The sequence below is a fragment of the Populus alba genome, chromosome 2 (assembly GCF_005239225.2).
Source record: "Populus alba chromosome 2, ASM523922v2, whole genome shotgun sequence".
NCBI classification, from domain to species: domain Eukaryota; kingdom Viridiplantae; phylum Streptophyta; class Magnoliopsida; order Malpighiales; family Salicaceae; genus Populus; species Populus alba.
In genome coordinates this window covers 8186753-8207942 of record NC_133285.1, presented here as the reverse complement: position 1 = coordinate 8207942, position 21190 = coordinate 8186753, and the positions used below count along the sequence as shown (strand labels likewise).

Genomic DNA, 21190 nt, shown 5'->3' with positions numbered 1-21190 from the left:
AATTCTCAAATCGAAATAAGATAAAATAAACAGTTCACCTGATGATGTAGTTCGTATCTGTCTACCAGTTTTTCTGTTTCTAAAACCTTGTTTATACTTGGAATGGGAAAGATAAAGAAAAGCATGTCGCCTGTTATATAACTTAAAGATCAAATTACCTTCTAAATTCGAAGTACAAAACAGCATGTGTGTGTGTGTATATATATATATATAAAAACGTGATGACAATAAAAAGATAGTTGAGACATGGTGGATGGAACTGTGGAAGAGCAACCAGTCATCCTAATCTGAATGTTCAAGTTTGAAGTCAGATACCGTCAAGCCCCTTAATCTACATGAGCGCGCGTACACACATAGATATGCATGCATGCTAGTATCTATCTTAAAACCTGAACTTAATTACTAGGTTTTTTTTGTAAAAAAAACCCTTCAATTACAGGTCTTTGAAATTGAAAAAGAAAAAAGAATTCCATTCACTTGAAGTGACGAGAACAATCCCAGAGCAGAGCAGACCACCAATCCCAACCTGTGATAATGTTAGAATTCCAGAGGTTTTTGAACTTCTGACTGCTGTAATGCCTCTTTACTAGGAACATTGATTCACTTAAGGGCCACAGAAGGGGTTGGAAGAGCATTTAAACAGTCTGGTTTGGTGCGTGCATTAGACAAATTGATAGCGTATCTTAATCCTTCAACTTAAAAAATAAATCAAGGCAAATTACAAAAAACAGTTGGTTTTTCATTTTCTTAATAAAGATTTTCCTCATTTAAACAGTCTGGTTTGGCGTGCCTTACAATTTTCCTCAAGAAAAAGTCAGAGCACCAGACCTTTTTTTACTCCAATCCAACAGGTTTACATCCATAATTAGCAGTCTAATTATATCTCACAATGCTTGGGATCTCCAATCACGCGTCCATCTTATACAGCTCAACACAAAGCAGTTGACACCATTACACGAGAAGGCAAAAAATTGTGATATAAGTTAGTTTTGTTTTGACAAAAAAAAGACTTCTTTGTTTAATTTCCATGTGCTGAGGAGGGAGCGAACAACAATCCCAGAGTGCTTTTATTGTTAGGACATTTCTTGGATCCTCAGACAACTTGAACGTAAAAAATACTTTCCTGACTTCCAGGATCATTTTGGAAGAGACAAGGAAAGAGGAGCTAAGGAAAGAAGGCAATGGCATTCACTGGAACCCTGGATAAGTGCAAGGCTTGTGACAAGACTGTTTATGTTGTTGATATGATGTCTCTTGAAGGAGTGCCTTATCATAAATCCTGCTTCAAATGCTCCCATTGCAAAGGAACTCTTGTGGTATGTTTTCCTTTCTGATCTTCCCTTTCCATAGCTTTTCTTGATAATCTTAGTGTTATTAGAATGGGAATTATCTTAAACAACATGCAGCGGGTTCTAATTGAAGGCCAATAACATAGCTAAAATACATGTAATGTTCATACACGAGAAGCTAGCTAAGATCAATTGGGTTTGGAAAACAGAAGGCCAGCATTCAACAATGGTGTCAATCGCCGGATAGTGATTCATTGCTTTCCATTGTTTTGGCTTAATCTGGATTTGTGACAAATGATATTCCACAATAAAAAATAAATAAAATGTTCTTGATTTGAAAATTGTTCTGTGCTTGGCAGATGAGCAACTACTCATCCATGGATGGAGTCCTCTACTGCAAGACTCATTTTGAGCAGCTTTTCAAGGAGGGTGGCGATTTCAGCAAGAATTTTCAGAAAGGTGATTCTTTTCCTCACGTGTCTTTTATGCAATTCTCTTACAGTATTTCAACGAGTTGCCATTGTTTAATTCTTTCCCATATACATTTAACAATTTTATGACATTTTCTTGCAGGCAAGCCTGAGAGGACTCATGAGCTGGTATAATAGTCATACATATATATCGTATCTCTAATTTAAATACTTGGGGCGTGTTTGGATGTCCCGTAAACTGATTTATGGTGGCCTTTGGAAACCACCCTGATGAATGAAATTATTCTGGGATGTTTCAAAATCCATTCCAGCTTTCAGATCCTGCATCCTTTTCTTTGAAGATTTATAATACCACTATAATTTCTCTGTATTTTACAGACTAGGACCCCAAGCAAGCTCTCTTCAGTGTTCTGTGGAACCCAAGACAAATGCTCCACTTGCGGCAAAACAGTGTACCCATTGGAGAAGGTTTGTTTCTAACTCTAAACTTGAATAAATACACAGGTCTTAAAGATCTATGTCCTATGCCTCCACATTTATCATATGAATGACAAACTATTCTGAGATACATCTTGTCTATCATAGACATGGACCTATCTAAGAGTTTTGATAAGTGTATTATTTAACAGTCTTGCTTATGATAATTTGGAATAAGCATGTGTTGCAACCGTTCATGACATAGGTTACCATGGAGGGAGAATGTTACCACAGGACGTGCTTCAGGTGTGCTCATGGTGGCTGTCCACTCACACACTCATCTTATGCAGCTCTTGACGGAGTCCTCTACTGCAAGGTCCACTTTGCTCAGCTCTTCATGGAAAAGGGAACCTATAGCCATGTCCTCGCAGGAGCTACACATAAGAGATCAACCTCCACGCCACCTCCTGAACTGGCCGAGTCAAACACAGAGGAAGCAGCTGCGGCTGAGGATAAGTCAGAAGAACAATCGTAAACGAAGCAGCACATCATGGTTTCTTGCACTGCTATCTGTTCAAGCTGTCAGGACTGTTTTGAATTTTCTTGTTGTTGAATATTATTGCCGGATTGTATTCAAAGTCTATTTTTGGATTTGATTATCTTTGTTACAAATTATGCCTTGGTACAAGACATTGAACTGCACTAGTTTTTCCAAATTCTTTCTCTTGAAATTTAGTACCCTTGGCAAACGGAGAAAATATGAAAGATCTCAAGTAGTAATATCAACATTGATTGAATAATTGTTCTTTCTCGGCTATTTGCTTAAATGGCTTCCTGCATTTTCTGTGGATGCCAGAGTTTGAACTCTCTACCATGCAAACTTGCATTCCAGCAACCTTGAAGATTTTAAACTTTTTGAACATTGAAGAAGAACAAAATCAGGTCGAGTTTTGGCCTAATTGTTGCATACAAGTTTCTTGATTAAAGAGATAAACTAGAAGATTCAAATTCTTTTCTTATTTATTTCATCAAGAAGCAACCAAGCAGGGGATTAAAATCTGCTACAAATCCCAGAAACCAATACAATAGACAATCCTGTATTGAAGACCAATCCATAAAACAAACAATGACTAGATTATAAAGAAATTTGAAAATTCCACCTGCTACAGAGATCAGCGAATTTAGCATTGCACAATCTCAACTAAATCAATTGAACAATATGAGCAACTACGGCAGTGGCTTGGGAGCTTTCTTCATTAAACATCCTGGCATTCCCCTCCTTCCAAACATAATAATTGTAAAGATATCAACGATCAGAATCATGCCACATGTCAAGTGATTACAGGATGCAGTAGTTAAAATACTGTTAGACAGTTAAAGTTGTTAATACTGTTAGGCAGTTAGAAACAATTAGAAAAGCTGTTAAACATTGAAGAAAGAAGCTGGTTTACGTTTGCAGGTTCTGTTATAAATACATCTTCAATAATGTAAAATGGGTTAATGAAAAACAGTGAATATATTAGTCTTCTTCCTTCAACTGTCAACTGCTCTCTCTGCCTTCTTCATTTCTCTTGTTAAATCTCTAGAATTCTTTCATTCAAATATGCTATCTTCACACCAACGAAGTCTAAGGATAACAGAAGAAAAGCACTTCTTCCTCAAATTTCTTTTAGCATAAACAAACACATTGCCAGTCTCGTACAGCTCCAATTCTTCTTAACAAGTAAATGCCATCTCCAATTCCTCTCCCTTCTACAAATGCTGATTGGTTCAAACTAGCAAGAGAGGAAAGACATATCCTCAAACTATTATCAAGAACCTTAGAGTCTAGAGATACATTTGTAAATGGCAGAACAATACGAAATTGGCCTATAATTAGGAACTTTTAATGAGTTTATGATATTTACGTTGGATTTTTTAAAATACATATACGCAATATAATAATAAATTTAAAATTTTTTCTAGAGTTTCAAGATCTCATTAAATATATTTATAATTTATCTTAGGACAATCTTATACTTGAGTCGATCTTTCTTAATATGTTCTTAGTTTTTGTAGAAGTAACACTAGTTATTTTTGTCTCATTATTTTTTTGGAATATTTTTTTGTTTTTATATTTTATGAGTTGTTTTAGCCTTCTTGACATTTCTCTTAACTTGAGAAATCAAATAAGCACTTTCAAAGATTCTCAAATTTTAATCTCCATCTTCTTGAACACACATGAGCACACATAGTCAATAATTTATTTATCTTTAACTATTTTTCCTTACATGTATTATAAAAAATTTTAAACAGATTATATTTTATAGAAAAAGAGTTCAAAAACTAATAATACCTCAGAACCTTCAAGGATTTTAATTGAGCCCTAAATGACATATCTGAAAGGCTTTTTTCATTAAGGTGTTAGCCTATTTCTTACCGGAATGAACAAATTGTTCGTGGATGACATTCAAGAAACCTTTTGACTTAATGCATTGAGGGATAAAACCCTAAGAATCTGGAGGTGCTTGAATTCAAGTCAAGTACTAGTGCTTACGACGGCCTTATTTCTGAGTTCTGAGTTTCCTGCCTTTAAAGTCCTGTTCTTGGATTGTCCGTCGGTCTTCGCCATTCCCTTCTGCTTTTGCTTGTTCTGTGAAGGCACCACCTGAAGGTTCGAAAAAGCAGGGCCCGAGAAGAACTGAACGCGCTGTGTCTTCGATTGCTCTGTCGTAATTGTTTTCGGAATTGCAAATCTTGTCGCTTCACCTGGATGGAGGAAGCCACCATTAATCAATGCTCCCAAATTTAATGTCGCTGAAACATGCAGTTTCTGGATTTCCACTAGGGTTTCCGGTGGACGGATCAAGCCTCCGAAAAGTGACTCTTGATTTATCCACAGGGGGGGGTCGATGCTTTCTCTTTCCGCAAACGAGGGGGTTCCATTGGAAATTTCAATCAAATCCAACTTCTGACGTTTCATGTTCACTGTTTTACTATCATCAGATATTTCCCGAGGCATTTGAAACGTATCTCCATTGTTCCTGCAATGCCTGATATTAAAAAAATTAAAAAAGCAAATAAAAAAAAAATAATTTAAAACTTAAAAAAAATCATTTAAAAAAAAAAATACAATATGCGTCCTAACTAATAACATGGACGAACTTGAAATAGAGGGAATTGTGGAAGCACTTTGTAGAATAAAAAATAAAAAGTACAGGATCAGTAGCTCATTCACTCGCGAGTCGAGTCGCTACTTGCTTGTTGCTACCCCACCGAGGACATACTTAGGCCAATAAGACTTCAACGTGTATCTCACTCTCCCAGTTTATATTGTTTGAAGAATCTATGTAAATTAGTCCCTAAATTCCTGGTCAATCAAATTTTCTCTATGTTTGGACTGTATTTGAAGTGATTTTTAAAATAAGTTTGAATTTAAAAAAATAATATAAAATATTTTTTTTGCATTTAATGATTTTAATATAAAATATTTTAAAATTATAAAAACAATCAATATCTTTTCAATTTAACTCTCAATTGCCTCTTATTAGAAAATAAATTAAGAGTTTAAATTGTCAAAAACATATTTTTTTGGTATTTAGAAAGAAACCAACATTTTTGTTTTGTTTTTAATAAATAAATTAGCAAGAAACCAGAAATTAAGGATTAACTACTGATTTAGAAAACAGAGGACTTGATTGTAATAATAGTTAAAACATAAGGGACTAAATTATAGTCTACTGAAATATTAGAATATCCTTAAGCATATATGAGAATATCAAAATCCACCTGCGTAATAATATAAGGTCGTTACAATATTGAACTGTATTCTATGGGTGTTGCAAATAAATAAAATATCCACCAGTAACTGAATTTCCTTTCCCAACCAATAATTTTCCCTTTTATTTTCTCACTTTCCAAACAAAGAAAAGAAAAGGAAAGTTCTAAGACCACAGTAGTATTCGAACTGTGCTATATTACTATTTGTCGGCATGTCCTTTCAAGCTCTCTCTCCCTCCTTTCTGCCTTTTTTATTAGTCAGTGTTGTTGATTTTTTTTATTAGTCAGTGTTGTTGTGTCCTTTTCTACTCTAACAAACTCCACCATTGATTTTCTCTCATCTTTGACTCCTCTTGATCGGTTAGTTTCACTCTCTCTTCATTTTTAGTTATACACGCAAAGGGGTTTTGCTTTGAGTGTTTTTTTCTTTCCTTCCTTGTTTTTTTCTTTTTTTTAATGATTGGCTTCTACGTGTTTGATTAAATGCTTAAGAAAGTTTGATTATTTGTTTTACTATAGGGCATGGAGTTTGCGTGTTATATTCAGCAGACGAATGCATTTTATAGCAGACAAGGTACTAGTTGTAGGGTATCAAATAGGTTATATTCGAGATTTAGATATAAAAGTTACGGGTATAATGCTGTTGATTTGAAGATTGTTTCGAGAGAAAGACCTTCAAAGGCATTAAAGAAAAGCGTTTTATATGGTAGTGGAAGTGGAATGCGTAGTCATTTGCGTGTTGGTGGGTATGCAAGTAATCCGTTGTTTTGCAATTTTATTGATGGGTTTGAGGGATCGAGAAGTGTTAAGTTGCAGTGTCAAGGTAATGATTCGTTAACATATATTGATGGGAATGGTAGAAATGTAGAAATTGGTGAGGGTAATGATAAGAACTTGAGAGCAGGGTCTAATGGTGGCTTGGGAGAAGAGGATGGAAGAGGAGAAAAGGTAATGGAGACTGAAATGGCGGCAGAGGCACTTAGTTTGGATGAATTGAGGGAATTGTTACAGAAAGCAATGAGGGAATTGGAGGTTGCACGGCTTAATAGTACCATGTTTGAGGAAAAGGCGCAGAGTATATCAGAAGCTGCAATAGCTTTGCAAGATGAGGCATCGAGTGCTTGGAATGATTTTAACTCAACACTTGATATGATTCAGGACATTGTGAACAAGGAGGGTGTTGCTAAAGAAGCTTTTCAAAAGGCAACTATGGCGCTTTCTTTGGCTGAGGCAAGGCTTAAGGTGGCAGTGGAGTCGATAAAATCTACGAAAGAAGGGGTTGATTCATTGGAGGGTTCTGGAGAGAGTGATGTGGAAAATGATGATAAGGAAGATTATGAGACAATTTTGGCTGCTCAGAATGATATTAGGGAATGCCAGGCAAATTTGGCAAACTGTGAAGCAGAGCTGAGGCGCTTGCAAAGTATAAAGGAAGAATTACAGAAGGAGGTAGACGTGTTGAATGAGAAAGCAGAGAAAGCACAAATGAATGCTTTGAAAGCAGAGGAGGATGTTGCAAACATTATGCTTCTAGCAGAGCAAGCTGTTGCCTTTGAACTTGAGGCTACCCAACGAGTGAGTGATGCAGAAATTGCATTACAAAAGGCAGAGAAATCTCTCTCTAGCTCTCATGTTGATATCCAGGAAACAGGTCGGGGGTATGTGTCTGGTGATGAGGCAGTAGTCGAGGAGGAGAAGATGCGCGGAGGCAGTGCTTCTGATGCTGAGAAAGAAACAGATATGACTGTAAAGGGTGATGTTTTAGTTGGCGAGCCTTCAGTAGATAGACTATCTGATAAAACCAGCCAGAGTTCTGAAGAGTTATATCTTTCTGATTATTCTAGTGAGCAAGAGAATGGAAAATCGAGTTTGGACTCTATTAAAGATACTGAATCAGAATCTGAAAAGTCAAAAGGTGGCATTCAGACAAAAAAGCAGGAATTACAGAAGGACCTGACCAGGGAGAGTTCATCTTCACCTCTCAGTGCTCCCAAGGCGTTGTTGAAGAAATCCTCTCGTTTCTTTTCTGCATCCTTCTTCTCTTTCAGTGGAGATGAGGCGGAGTTGACAGCAGCATCATTTTTTCAGGGCCTAATGGATTCTGCAAGGAAGCAACTGCCCAATTTTCTTCTTGGCCTATTGTTGTTTGGAGCAGGGTATGTATTACTGTTGCTCTTTAATTTTATTTCCATCACTGTCAACAGTCCTCCTTTAAGAGACATGTCACCTGTCCCAGTGGATGTAAGATGCTAGAAAAAATATTTTCAGGTTATAAATAAAATGAGATTTTAATAATGCATCAGCAGGGTAATCACGAAATGTAATGAAAATACAATCCTTATCAAGGCCTTTCTTGGTATCTTCACGAAATGTCATGAAAATACAATTCCTTGCCAAAGCCTTGCTAGGTATCTTTTTTCATATTGTTTTTTTCTATTGAGGCATTCAATAGAGAAATAAACTACATCTTGGTTGTGATGACCTAGAGGACTCTGAAGGCTATTTCAATAGGTTCATGTCTCACTATCTGCTTCTGTTACTAGATTCTTACATCTAGCATAGAAGTTGCATTGTTTTTATCAGTGTACTGAAACTGTGCACAGATTTGCCTTCTACTCTAATCGAGTGGAGAAGAGTACCCAGATGCTTCAAAAACCAGAAGTGGTCACCACAAGCATTGAAGAAGTTTCATCAAATGCAAAGCCTCTGATTCAACATATTCAGAAACTCCCAAAGAGAGTCAAAAAACTAATTGCAATGCTTCCTCATCAAGAGGCATAAGTTCACACTATCCTTCACTTCTGCTTTGGGTCTCAAGTCAACATGTATGTAGTACTTTCTAATCTGTTTGCTTGTTCTGTTTTGACAGATGAATGAGGAAGAAGCATCTCTCTTTGATGTTTTGTGGTTGCTGCTTGCTAGTGTTATTTTTGTGCCTTTATTTCAGAAAATTCCAGGAGGTGAACTCACTGTATTTTGTAGTGTAAAAATAAGTTTGTACCTTTATACATGCATTTAAAGTTTCAATGTGAAATTTCAAGACCTTCTATTTTTTTAATATTAGCTTAGTACTTCTGCCAAGCATTTTTTTCCTGCCATTTATATATCAATTATGCTTTCTTGATAGTAGTCCATAGTAGTTTATTGATTTGCTGTTGTTTGCCAGTTCTCTACTTGATCATTATCTATATTTATGCCAGCAAGTTGTTTTCCAAAATGAAATTGGAAATTTGTGTGATCATGTTTCACGAATTGTCTTTGATCTGCAATTCCAGGCAGTCCTGTTCTTGGATACTTGGCTGCTGGCATCTTGATTGGCCCTTATGGTCTCTCCATCATCCGTCATGTGCTTGGTACAAAGGCGATTGCTGAATTTGGAGTTGTTTTCTTGCTATTCAATATTGGCCTTGAGGTTGGAGTCTTTACATCTAGACTATGTGGCTGAAATTTAACATTCATTCAAATTTAAACTATTGATGCTAAAGCAGTCTTGTGTCTCTTACAGCTCTCTGTTGAAAGGCTTAGTTCCATGAAAAAATATGTTTTTGGATTAGGCTCTGCTCAGGTACTTGGGATTTTTTCTCCCACATTCGTCATTGCTCAATCCATCAATGCTCTGTGCTTTCTATTCATATGTCGGTTAACTTACATTTTAATGTGGATGATGCAGGTCTTGGTGACAGCAGTGGTTATTGGCTTGGTCACACATTTTGTTTCCAGGCTGCCTGGTCCTGCTGCAATTGTCATTGGAAATGGCCTGGCACTATCTTCTACTGCTGTTGTTCTACAGGTAGCAGAATAGTGCAGATTTTGCTTTAAATTTAAGCATTGCAGCTTTCTCTAACCAAGAGTCCCTCAGTTCAGGAAAGATAATTTTCTGGATCAAACACAAGCTTCCTAGATCAAAATATTTGAACCTTTTACATTATCTACTGTCCACACCCAGCAAAATGGTAAATTTAAACTAACACCATTTGTAATTTTGATCTGAAATATCAACATTTTGATCGCATATCTAGAATCTTTGTAACTCATTAAAGTCAGTTTTGGATGTAATCTGTCAACATTATGATTGCACACTCATGATCGTGCCATACTTCCCCCACTGAAAATGAGCTTCTGATCAAGGCTCATTTCTTCTATGAACCTGTCTGTCAAATCTGCAATTACTTATTTTGATGGACAAGAGAATTGATAGATAGTGGTCTTAATTTGCAGGTGTTGCAGGAGCGAGGTGAGAGCACGTCACGCCATGGACGTGCTACTTTCTCTGTTCTACTATTCCAGGTCACTCCACTGTTCCCATAAAAGAAAAGAAAAAAGCTTTTATGTCTTGGTAGTGGTATAGCTTCAGAAAAAAGCTACTTTGTCTTGGTAGTGACATGGTTTCTTTTTCTTGTTGGCCATGTTATGCCATAGGAGTGGTTCTTTATGCTCACACTTTCTTTAGTGAATATCATATGTATCTGTATCATAATAATATTCAAGATGAGAATAAAATTCTTCTGCTGTATGTTGTAGTAAAATTATGTCTGTAATCATGTAAAAGTTCCCCAATCCTTTGTGGAGCAGGAATTTCTTCTTATAATTCCTTTGAGATATCTTTTAAACCATGTTCATGTTATATGTAGTCTTTTTTGCATTGCAATCTTTGATCTTATTTATTATTTTCAGGATTTGGCTGTTGTGGTGTTGCTAATACTCATACCACTTATTTCACCAAATTCATCCAAAGGAGGGGTAACTTTCTATACTAGTTTGTTTGTATATGGATGTGGTGGTGAGCTTCTGGTATCCTTTTGCTTTAAAAGTGAAAGAAATTTGCACATGTTTTGTCAGTTTGTGAGCCACACAGAATATTCTGGATATAATGAAGGCAGGATCTGGAATTTGGCATGCACTTTTCAATGTGTTCTTTTTCTTTCAACAGCACCCGCTGTTGACAGATTTAAAAAAAATGCAAAATCTGTCCTCTAGTTCTTGTAGAATGCAAATAAAGCTACCAAAGTACATCAATTGCTTTTACTATTATTGTCATTCCCACTGCTGTTGTGCTCAATGTTGGTTTATGAGTTATATGATGCTGCTTTCCAGGTTGGTTTTCAAGCAATTGCTGAGGCTCTTGGGTTGGCTGCTGTTAAGGCAGCAGTTGCCATCACCGCGATAATTGCTGGTGGAAGATTGGTAAATCTTATTTTTTCTATAGTTATGGCATTTAAGTGGATGGATGGATTGAAGTTATATCTTAAACTTTCCATTTCTGTGGTCTTGACTGGAAATCTTGGGAAATTTCTTACACAAGGTGGCGTTGACTTTAGTTGGCAATGCATGGTGTCATCTGAACAGTTTATTGAGGTTCCCTTTCTGTGCCTTTTGCAGCTGCTTCGACCAATTTATAAACAAATTGCAGAAAATCAAAATGCAGAGATATTCTCAGCCAATACACTTCTTGTTATTCTGGGGACCAGCCTCCTTACTGCCAGGGTATGGAAATGCTTCCAGGAGATTGTTTGAGCATGTTTTGCTTTCTGTTACTATTATTGTTGTTAATGAAATTGTGCTGTATCTTTTTCCTAGAGCAGGCTGGACTTTCCATGGCACTGGGGGCATTTCTGGCTGGTTTGCTTCTTGCGGAAACTGAATTTTCCTTGCAGGTTGAATCAGACATTGCTCCTTATCGCGGGCTTCTATTGGGCCTTTTTTTCATGACGGTAGGTGTTTTAAAAAGAGGAGTCTTTTGTAAGAACTATCTATTAAGTACTTTTAGTTCTCTTTTAATTCTTGTAGAAGCCATTTGTTGGTTCTTTTCATAACATATAAGCACTATATGTGAAATCTTCTCCTTCGTCAGTATAGTAACTTTTCAGGCTGGCTCTTTCACTTTTTTCTTCTTTTTTGTACTGGAAGAACAGGCCAGCTCTGCAAGATTGTGTCTTCCAACATTTCTTCTACTATATTAGCATACAACTTACAACATTTCTTCTGTTATAAGATTGATGATATGTTAATTGTTGAACTTGCTTGATTTTTTCTTGATGATGCAAATATGTTGATCCTCAATCATTAACTGTTAACATCGGTCCATTTGTGTGTTCTCAGGTTGGAATGTCCATTGACCCAAAACTTCTGGTTTCAAATTTTCCTGCCATTATGGGATCATTAGGGCTTTTAATTGGAGGCAAGACTGTGTTGGTTGCTTTAGTTGGCAGGTTTTTTGGTGTTTCTATTATATCTGCAATAAGGATTGGTCTTCTTCTTGCTCCGGGTGGAGAATTTGCATTTGTAGCATTTGGTGAAGCTGTTAACCAGGTCTCTTTTATAAATAACTACGGTTTTTTTTTTTCCAATCTTATGTGTCTGTGGTCAGTGGATTCAACGTTTTATTATAGTGTTCCATACAAAGTCCACAAATTAGTTGGCCATGTGTTTAATATCCTCTGTGCATTCGGTGTTGTTTCAAAATATCTTTTACATTTCACAAAAATATTCAGATATGGGAAGTATCTCATTCATGATGTTTAATAAGGAAGAAATCAGTACTGAATAGATTTCACTAGTTAAATTGAGATGTGGAAATGCAATTTTTTTTCTTATAATTTTCTTCACTGCAAGTGATGATAATATTTAAAAATGCTTGTTTCTTGTACTCGTGTTGCCTAATTATTGTCATCTGCAGGGTATAATGTCTCCTCAGCTATCCTCTTTAATGTTTCTTGTGGTGGGGATCTCAATGGCCCTCACACCATGGCTGGCTGCTGGCGGCCAGTTAATAGCCTCTCGCTTTGAGCAGCATGATGTTCGTAGTTTGTTACCGGTTGAGAGTGAGGTAAGGTCACTAGTATATGAGTTAATTGCTAATATTGTGAGAGTCACAGTTTTAGCCCTCAGTGATACATTGGTCAAAGTTCAAACCTTGCTATTGGTAGTTTACTGAGCTTGATGCTTTGTTGCATGGTGACTGGGTTCCACTTGATAGATAAGGTGAATTGCTAAACATGGGTGCTTTCATATAAACAGTTGAAGTATCATTGTCATTTGGAAAAATTATGCTACTTGAGTGATGTGTCCCTTAGAAAATATGTGATCATTATTACCATGCATGGGAGGGGCAATGAATAGAGAAAACAAACAATATCTCAATTGATTGCTTGAGTGTAACACATGAATTTTGTAGATGTGCTTTCAAAACATCCATTTTTTCCTGCATACTGAGTTAGAACCTGTTAGTTTTGCCTTTCAAGTGTGTGAAATTTCATACTGAGTTTTACAGCAACAAGAATAAGTGGCCTAATTGTGGTTTGTTTTTCACGGTAATTTCCTTCTCTTGATCGTATTTGTATGACCTCGTTTGAATGTTGGTGAGCCTGAATTAGTCATAGTGTATAAGCTATTACAAAAATCAGGTCATTCATTCATCTCCATCACCATTAATAAACAAATAGCTGCATCCCATATGATAAAAAAAATAAATTAATTTGCATGTATCATTTATTGGCACCCCAGGATTTTTTTTCTTCGTGTTGCATATCCAGTTCTTTTTAAAATCATTTTCCAGTGCTATCCTCTCTCAGGAAGTGATACTGAGTATTTTCTTGATACCAGCATAACAGCTACCTGTAGTTATATTTTTCTCATCTGTTTAAGATTAGATGTTTGTGACACTAGGTTTGCTTGACAACTATATGAGTACTTGCTGATTAATCTTTCTCTTGGTTTATTTTGTTTACAGACAGATGATTTGCAGGATCATATTATTATCTGTGGATTTGGACGTGTTGGCCAGGTTGATACATGTTTTATTTGATTTGTTGCATATGTTAAAGTGGCTAATATTGTGAATTTTGCTAGTTTTTAATAATCATGCTCATGACATTCATTTGGATTTGCCAGATTATAGCACAGCTTCTCTCAGAACGATTAATTCCATTTGTTGCTCTTGACGTGAGTAGGTAAGCCAAAGATTGAGAAATACTACCAGCAAACTTTCTGGTGTTATTTCAGAATGTTTTTGTTTTTGGTTCATTGCCTATTCTCCCTATTAATGCAGTACTTTTGTCTACAAGAATTTCTTTTTTTTCATTCCCCCCAACAAATTATTTCTGTGCTCCTTTCAAAACAACATATCTTTATCAAAGACTTCATAGAAACTAAAATTTTTTCTTAGCTACCATTTAGCTAATTGGATTTAGATATCAGCTACAGTGGTTCTTGTGCTCCTTGGTATGCTACAAAATCATTTTGAAACAATTTCTACCAAGAAGGGAATGAAATTATATTCCCCTTCTTATTACTTGTTTATGCCAGGATGTAGCCATAATATTGCTTGGAATATTATTTTTTTGTGATTATGAGTGAAGAGGTGTTGCAAGATTCTTGATGATTAGAAGTTTGCTTTTTTCAGTGATAGAGTGGCAGCAGGCCGTGCCCTGGATCTTCCTGTGTACTTTGGAGATGCTGGTAGTCGAGAGGTAAAGCTAAATGCATCATGGGTTACTTATGTGGTGGTTCAACAATTGATTTTGTATTGTGTGGCTAGGTCCTCCATAAAGTCGGTGCTGAAAGAGCATGTGCTGCTGCAATAACTCTAGATACACCTGGTGCAAATTATAGAACTGTCTGGGCTCTGAGCAAGTACTTTCCCAATGTGAAAACGTTTGTTCGTGCTCATGATGTTGATCATGGCCTTAATTTGGAGAAGGCCGGGGCTACAGCTGTAATACATAAACTTCCAAATCTTTTTTTACTAGTTTCCTTTGATTTATAAAACAACTCGATCACACCCTGTTAACAACTAATACTTACAGGTTGTACCTGAGACATTGGAACCAAGTCTACAGTTGGCAGCTGCTGTTCTTGCGCAGGTAACAGCTTGCTTCTTGAGTTGCACACCACTTGCTCTAGTCACAGTTACTTTGAAGTGCTGAAAACTGGAAATACTGTGGTTTTTTTACGTCAAAACAAGCTGGAGCTAAATAACCATTTATGCTGTCCAAACGAGTCCTTTGTATTGGCTTTATTTTAACTTCCATTCTTATGAGTTATATGATGGAAATATCTGAAACTTAGAATCTGATTGCTTGAATTGGCCAAGTGCAATAAAAAATCAGGTTGTAGGTGCAAGACTGCGAGAAATAATATAACAAAGCAATTCTGGAAGCAAATGAGCATATTATAGTATTCATTTGGCCACAGTGCCCTCATAACATTCTCATGGATCTTTTTTGATTCGGGTTTCTTCTTTTCCTCTTCCATTTAGGCTAAACTGCCCATGTCAGAGATTGCAGCAACCATCAATGCATTTAGATCCCGCCACTTGTCTGAGCTTACTGAGGTAATCAGTGCTGTTTGTCTTATTTTAATCTCTCTTTTTTTTATCTTGACAAATTCAGTCATCTGCGCAATTCACAAGTGCAGAACTTTATTACCCCACTTTCCTTGACTTGGTTTGACATTTGGGAGCTTACTTTCCCTTGCAGCTATGCGAAACTAGTGGAAGTTCTCTCGGATATGGATTTTCTCGTGTCATGACTAAACCCAAAAGTCAGTCCTTGGATTCTTCAGATGAAAACCAATTCAGTGAAGGAAAATTAGCAATATGAAAACTGCCTCATGTGAACAAAGGGAAAAAAAATATTCCGGAGAAATCTATAGCAATTTGCATTCTCTATTGGCATAAATTGTACAGAAATACACTGAAAGAAGATGCAACGGCACACTTACCATTTTTTATAAAATTTTGATCGACATTCTTACAGAACAAGTGGAAAAGACCACTACTTTTCCAGTTTTTTGTAACAGTCTAATCTCACTTCGGTTCCTAAGAAACAGTGAAAAGGAACTGAGACCTCGGAATCTAACAGGAACTTCCAGCAATGTATCAATTTCATATTTCATTGCTATAAAGAATTGGTTTCCTGCAATGCAGCTACATTAATTGAAAGATTCCAGCAGTGTATCAATTTCATATTTCATTTAAGCCAGGCAAGTTAAGGTCATTCAAAAACTTCACTCCAGTTCATTCAATCACACTCCCTAAGACATTCATTCTATTTCTCTTATATTATTTCTTCTTCTTCATTTATTGACTTGATCATCGAATGATTCTTGTTTTTATGGAGGACTTGTTTTTGTAGGAACAATCAAGCCCAAAAACAAAAAGCTACATCAAGTCTACACACTTCAGTTCAAGACTAAGCCACGAAAAACTTAATCTACTTTATCAATTACATTGCTTCATTTTCTATAAATAGAATGTGGGGGGAAAGGGTATTTGATATTCTCCTTTTTATGTGATAATCTAGTGATGTTGTGTTGAAGAATGAGAACTTTGTATCTGCTTCCACCTCTGACCACCTTTCTATGTTTACGGAAAGAATGTCATACTTGTTGCTTAACGTAGTTTAACATGGGTGCAAGTTTCATGCCAAGTCAAAATCTTATTCAATTTTATCCTTTCTTTGTTTTGTTTACGGACCAAAGGTTTGAACTAGAAATCTCTTGGAGAAATGGAGAAAAAAGGATTTTCAAATCCAATATACTTACAAATAAAGCTTTTTTGTAGTTGAGTTATGAATTAATCAAATGTTCATTAAATGAAAATATCTCTTGATGATGACTCATGATACCTATTAAAAGTCATCTTTTAGGGGATTCGAGGACTCTTAGATAGTAAAATTAGTAATTTTATAGAGGAAAGGAGTAATAAATATACTAGAGAGCATTAAATTCTAATAACAAGGTTGTTTTTTTTTTTTTGGGATATATATGTGTTTTTTTAATGTAAATCATGAACATTTTACCTAGGTAATTTAAGAGGTATTTATAACTCATAAACTTTGTTTTTTTGCTTTAATGATGGAGAGTTATTTTTTTTTCTAATAGCATTAATGAGGGATAGATATCTCTTACACTAACATTAATAAATTATAAATATTCATTACATATGTATTAATCAATGTAAATAGTGATTGAGCTCAGGACATTTGTTGAGCCCATGAACATTTGGTCATATTATACACAACACTTAGAATTGGGTATGCCGCCCAGGCCCACGAGATGTTTTGCATAAGCCCATCACTTAGACTCAAGCATGTCGCCCAAGTCCACATGGTGTTGGGCACTCAATATGAGCCTAGTTATTGGGCCTACGACTATGAACATGGCCAAAACATGTTCTTGAAGCCCATTGTAGGTTTATGCAATAATAATAATAATTTCAAACAAACATTCAAAAATATCAATAAATCTTGGTCCATCAACATGGGTTCTGGTTGAGCGACAAGTTCATTGGCAATTTTATCCTTTCTTAACTAGGCATGAGTTAAAATTGATTAGAATATCTAAATAGTTCTATTGGGTATCTAAAAAGTAGGGTGATAACATAATGGTTATTGAGAAAAAAAAGTTTATGATGATGTTAATCTAAGTTGGGTACATAGACATCCAAACGATATAGTCTAATTTTATTAGTTTATTGGCTTTTCTCGTCATGTCTAGTTTGTTACTAATTATAGGGCCAATAATTGTTGTCTTTTATTTTATTTTATTTTTATCTATATCTATTTCTAAATATTTCTGTCTAACAAAAAAAAAAAAGTGTGGTTAGAAATTACAAGCACACTTGGGCTAGGATGATGTATAAGGTAGGTTGTTTTGGTAAAACAAGTTAAGTTCCATAACTCTATTTTTCTTCGTTATAATGCTAGCAGGGAAGATAAGTATCTTTATCATGTACCCTAAATTTTTTGAACCTTTAGATGAATCAAATATTAGAAAAATAATAAAACAAGGAAATAAAATGTTAATCAAGCCTATTTACAATCTCATCAACCTAAATGGTAAAGTTGTGAAAAACTTCAAGTTGAGCTTTTCTCAAGCTATAATCTTAGGCTGGAAAAGTAACTAGCTTTGTCACTAGTCCATAAGCTTTCCTGCAAAATAAATTTTATATCAAAATAAGAGACTCTCCAATGCTTAAGTTAATAAAATATAGAAGGTAAACAATGAATAAGAAAATAAATATATGAGAAAATAAATATATGAGAGAGTATATTTGTAAATGTTAGGTGTTTTATATAAACTTATTAAAGTGTTCCGTGGTTATTTGTGATTGCTAAAAGTGTTGGATGGTTATTTATATATTCTTTTACTTGATGATGTAAGTTATTTATATACCTTGATTACTAGGTGACCTAAGATTTTTATATATTCTTCATGGTACTAAGTCGAGATCCCAATAATGTTTTGGGGTAATAAAGAGGAAAAAAAGAGTTGAGCGAGACTGATTAAATCACTACTTAAATAGATTGTTTTTTTTATTATTATTTACAATTAATGGTTATTTCTAGCTAATATATTATTAATAATATACCAAACACTACATCTAATGATAGGTATTGACATTTCCACCGATTAATTTACATGCAACTCCCAAAATAAGCTTACATGATTATGATATATGAATACCTTGGCCCAATAGATATACAAGACAAGTTACAAATTCTGAGAACTCATAATTCTCTCAAACATTATTTTTCTCGTACACCTACTTGCTTAACACTGAAGAGTTTTTCATTCCACGAAGAACTTAATTTTTCCAGAATAATCAAGTCCTGATACAAATCCTAATTCAAGCCTGCTTGTACTGTGCCAAGATCAAAATTTGTGGAAAGCTCATATTTGTTCAAAGTTTTTTCACGATTTTATTAGTGATGCTTTATTTGAAAACCTGAAAAAAAAAAAACTAGTTGAAAACTATAAATTAATTAATCAAACAAACGTAATAAAATTGATTTATTTATGTTAAATCCAATCAATGAAAAACACAAGAGCATGCGACTGTAAAGGCAGTAAAACGCAACCTTTGATTCATCTTCATAAACAAAATAGAAAAACACCACTCCCCGAGTTCCTCCCTGTAAAAAGCCACAGGCGCCGCTTTGCTTAAAAAAAACCTTCTTGAAAAACTGCACTACTCTCTCTGTCTCTGCTCCTGCTCAACCTCCAAAGCCCTCCAATTATTTTTCAAACGCACAAACACAAAACGTCGAGGTTACTTCGACTTTGCTTCGCTACCACCAAAATGTCCTCATCACTTGTCTTCATCGACTCCTCCACCTCCACAGCTTCTCATCTTCTTCCATTTTCGCGAATCACCACCCCTTTTAATGGCGCCGTTTCTCTTCGCCGCTCAGTGGGACCTCTCAATGTCAGACCCTTTGTCCTCTCCCCTCTCAGAACCCTCTCTGTTAATTCTTCAAACAACCCGTCTCCTGTAATCAATGGTTAACCACTCCCTGATACATTTTTTGATGATTTCAGTTTTTATGCATCCCTCGCTGAACTTTTTTTTTTTAAAAAAAAAAAACTGTGACTGGGTTTGTTAGTCTATTTCAAAGAGTCATTTTGTCGAACATGCTGTATGCAACTCTAATGTGCTTGATGGATTTGTTGTGCAGATAAATCGGGTGGGGAAGCGTCTGCGAAGGTAATTGATGGGAAAATGGTTGCAAAGCAAATAAGAGATGAGATAACAGCTGAAGTGTTAAAGATGAAGGAAGCAATTGGTGTTGTTCCTGGGTTAGCGGTGATTCTTGTTGGCGACAGGAAGGATTCTGCTACTTATGTACGCAACAAGAAAAAAGCTTGCGAGTCTGTTGGGATTAATTCTTTTGAAGTACGTTTGCCAGAAGACTCTACCGAACAAGAAGTGATTAAGTTTATTTCGGAGTTCAATAATGATCCTTCAGTTCATGGCATCCTTGTCCAGTTGCCTCTGCCTTCGGTATGGTTTTGAATTTGATCAATGTTTGACAATTTGGAAGAATTTTGTGTTGAATTGTGATTGTTTGATTAGAAATCGATGTGTTTGTATGTTTGTACCAGCATATGGATGAGCAGAATGTGTTGAATGCTGTTGACATTGAGAAGGATGTGGATGGTTTCCATCCATTGAACATTGGTCGTCTTGCAATGCGAGGAAGAGACCCGCTGTTTGTTCCGTGTACGCCTAAAGGGTGCATAGAGTTGTTGCATAGATATGCTGTTGAAATCAAAGGGAAGAGAGCTGTTGTGATTGGTCGGAGCAATATTGTTGGGATGCCGGCTGCTTTATTGCTTCAGGTAATTCAGTTTTCCTGAAAGTGAGTGTTTTTTCATTTTCTGTTACCTTTTGATGTTATCAGATATATGTGTAGTGTTTCTGAATCTGTCCTTTTTTAAACTCGTCTTGATGTTTTTGATACTGTAAGAGGGAAGATGCTACAGTGAGCATTGTCCATTCTAGAACCAAGAACCCCGAGGAGATTGTAAAACATGCAGATATAATAATCTCTGCCGTAGGGCAACCAAATATGGTGAGAGGCAGCTGGTTAAAACCCGGCGCAGTTGTAATTGATGTTGGAATTAATCCAGTTGAGGTGAGAAGAATTCTATAGTGGCCTGTGGTTTTTCTTTCCTCAAAATGCTTTCCTGGTTATATTCTTATGCGATTGGCCATTTCTATTTGTATGCATGCATGTCTAAAAGGATGCAAAAAGCCCTCGAGGTTACAAATTGGTTGGAGATGTCTGCTATGAGGAGGCCTGCAAGGTTGCTTCAGCTGTCACTCCAGTTCCTGGAGGTGTTGGTCCTATGACTATAGCAATGCTCCTCTCTAATACTCTCAGCTCAGCAAAGAGGACACACAACTTTCAGTGACTACTGTGAGATTTTAAAGATCAATGCTTAATAGGATACGGGTGGCTTCTCAGGGACCAGGTTGGTGTTTGCTTGAGCTCCCATTTCCTCTCAGGGAGAAGTTAGTTTCAGCCACTGCGCTGCCTTTGTAGTAGTTGATCTTTTTTGGCAAAGTGAGGTTTTATGCAGTTTTAAGACATTCTATATAGCTAGGAAAATTGGATAACAGATTGTGGGAGTTTAGACCCTACTTTACCTAATGCTGAGAGCTTGTAGGTTCAACCACATTTGAATTGGCCATCATTGTCATACGTCAATCCAAAACCCAGCATTCCATCCTGGACAGCTTTAGCTATTTTAATTCACCAGATTTATGGGTGCTTACAGAATCAATTTTAAAACTGATCAGTCCCAGGTTCAGATGTCTTGAACAAGTCAACTAAACGACACAAGACAGCAATTATGGATTGGATTCATATGTTATGTACGCCCAATTTCAATTCCCAGGTCACGTACAAAGTAGATAGCAAATAACATAGGTGTTACAAAACCATGTCTTTCGTTTTCCTGAATTGTCTAAGCCGTATAAATCAAACTGTGCATATTTATCTGCTTTTT

The 21190-nt window shown here is 36.0% G+C and overlaps 3 protein-coding genes across 3 annotated transcripts; all 3 read left to right on the top strand.

Moving 5' to 3' along the window:
• The first annotated feature begins 184 nt into the window (after window positions 1–184).
• Window positions 185–3086, top strand: LOC118057745 (LIM domain-containing protein PLIM2b). Its single transcript, XM_035070418.2, has 5 exons — window positions 185–1316; window positions 1649–1748; window positions 1863–1888; window positions 2099–2188; window positions 2403–3086. The coding sequence occupies exons 1-5, from the start codon at window positions 1182–1184 to the stop codon at window positions 2670–2672; spliced, it is 621 nt and encodes a 206-aa protein (XP_034926309.1). The 5' UTR covers window positions 185–1181; the 3' UTR covers window positions 2673–3086.
• Window positions 3087–5928: 2842 nt separating this feature from the next.
• LOC118057743 (K(+) efflux antiporter 2, chloroplastic) lies at window positions 5929–15836 on the top strand. Its single transcript, XM_035070415.2, has 21 exons — window positions 5929–6256; window positions 6416–8052; window positions 8500–8671; window positions 8766–8856; window positions 9172–9308; window positions 9402–9461; window positions 9567–9686; window positions 10115–10183; window positions 10571–10636; window positions 10991–11080; window positions 11276–11380; window positions 11479–11607; window positions 11996–12205; window positions 12573–12722; window positions 13626–13679; window positions 13787–13845; window positions 14298–14364; window positions 14433–14609; window positions 14701–14757; window positions 15153–15227; window positions 15373–15836. Exons 2-21 carry the CDS (start codon window positions 6419–6421, stop codon window positions 15493–15495), a joined length of 3645 nt encoding a protein of 1214 aa, XP_034926306.1. The 5' UTR covers window positions 5929–6256; window positions 6416–6418; the 3' UTR covers window positions 15496–15836.
• A 2894-nt stretch (window positions 15837–18730) lies between these two features.
• Window positions 18731–20961, top strand: LOC118057742 (bifunctional protein FolD 4, chloroplastic). The gene is made up of 5 exons (XM_035070414.2): window positions 18731–19179; window positions 19354–19679; window positions 19781–20017; window positions 20146–20313; window positions 20423–20961. Exons 1-5 carry the CDS (start codon window positions 18978–18980, stop codon window positions 20591–20593), a joined length of 1104 nt encoding a protein of 367 aa, XP_034926305.1. The 5' UTR covers window positions 18731–18977; the 3' UTR covers window positions 20594–20961.
• The last annotated feature ends 229 nt before the right edge of the window (window positions 20962–21190 follow it).

Coding starts and splice junctions, on each gene's coding strand:
- LOC118057745 (XM_035070418.2), top strand. CDS start 1,182: ATGGCATTCACTGGAACCCTGGATAAGTGCAAGGCTTGTGACAAGACT. Junction 1,317..1,648: donor ATTGCAAAGGAACTCTTGTG/GTATGTTTTCCT, acceptor TGTGCTTGGCAG/ATGAGCAACTACTCATCCAT. Junction 1,889..2,098: donor CTGAGAGGACTCATGAGCTG/GTATAATAGTCA, acceptor TGTATTTTACAG/ACTAGGACCCCAAGCAAGCT.
- LOC118057743 (XM_035070415.2), top strand. CDS start 6,419: ATGGAGTTTGCGTGTTATATTCAGCAGACGAATGCATTTTATAGCAGA. Junction 11,081..11,275: donor TAATTGCTGGTGGAAGATTG/GTAAATCTTATT, acceptor TGCCTTTTGCAG/CTGCTTCGACCAATTTATAA. Junction 14,365..14,432: donor GAGATGCTGGTAGTCGAGAG/GTAAAGCTAAAT, acceptor TTGTGTGGCTAG/GTCCTCCATAAAGTCGGTGC.
- LOC118057742 (XM_035070414.2), top strand. CDS start 18,978: ATGTCCTCATCACTTGTCTTCATCGACTCCTCCACCTCCACAGCTTCT. Junction 20,018..20,145: donor CGGCTGCTTTATTGCTTCAG/GTAATTCAGTTT, acceptor TGATACTGTAAG/AGGGAAGATGCTACAGTGAG. Junction 20,314..20,422: donor TTGGAATTAATCCAGTTGAG/GTGAGAAGAATT, acceptor CATGTCTAAAAG/GATGCAAAAAGCCCTCGAGG.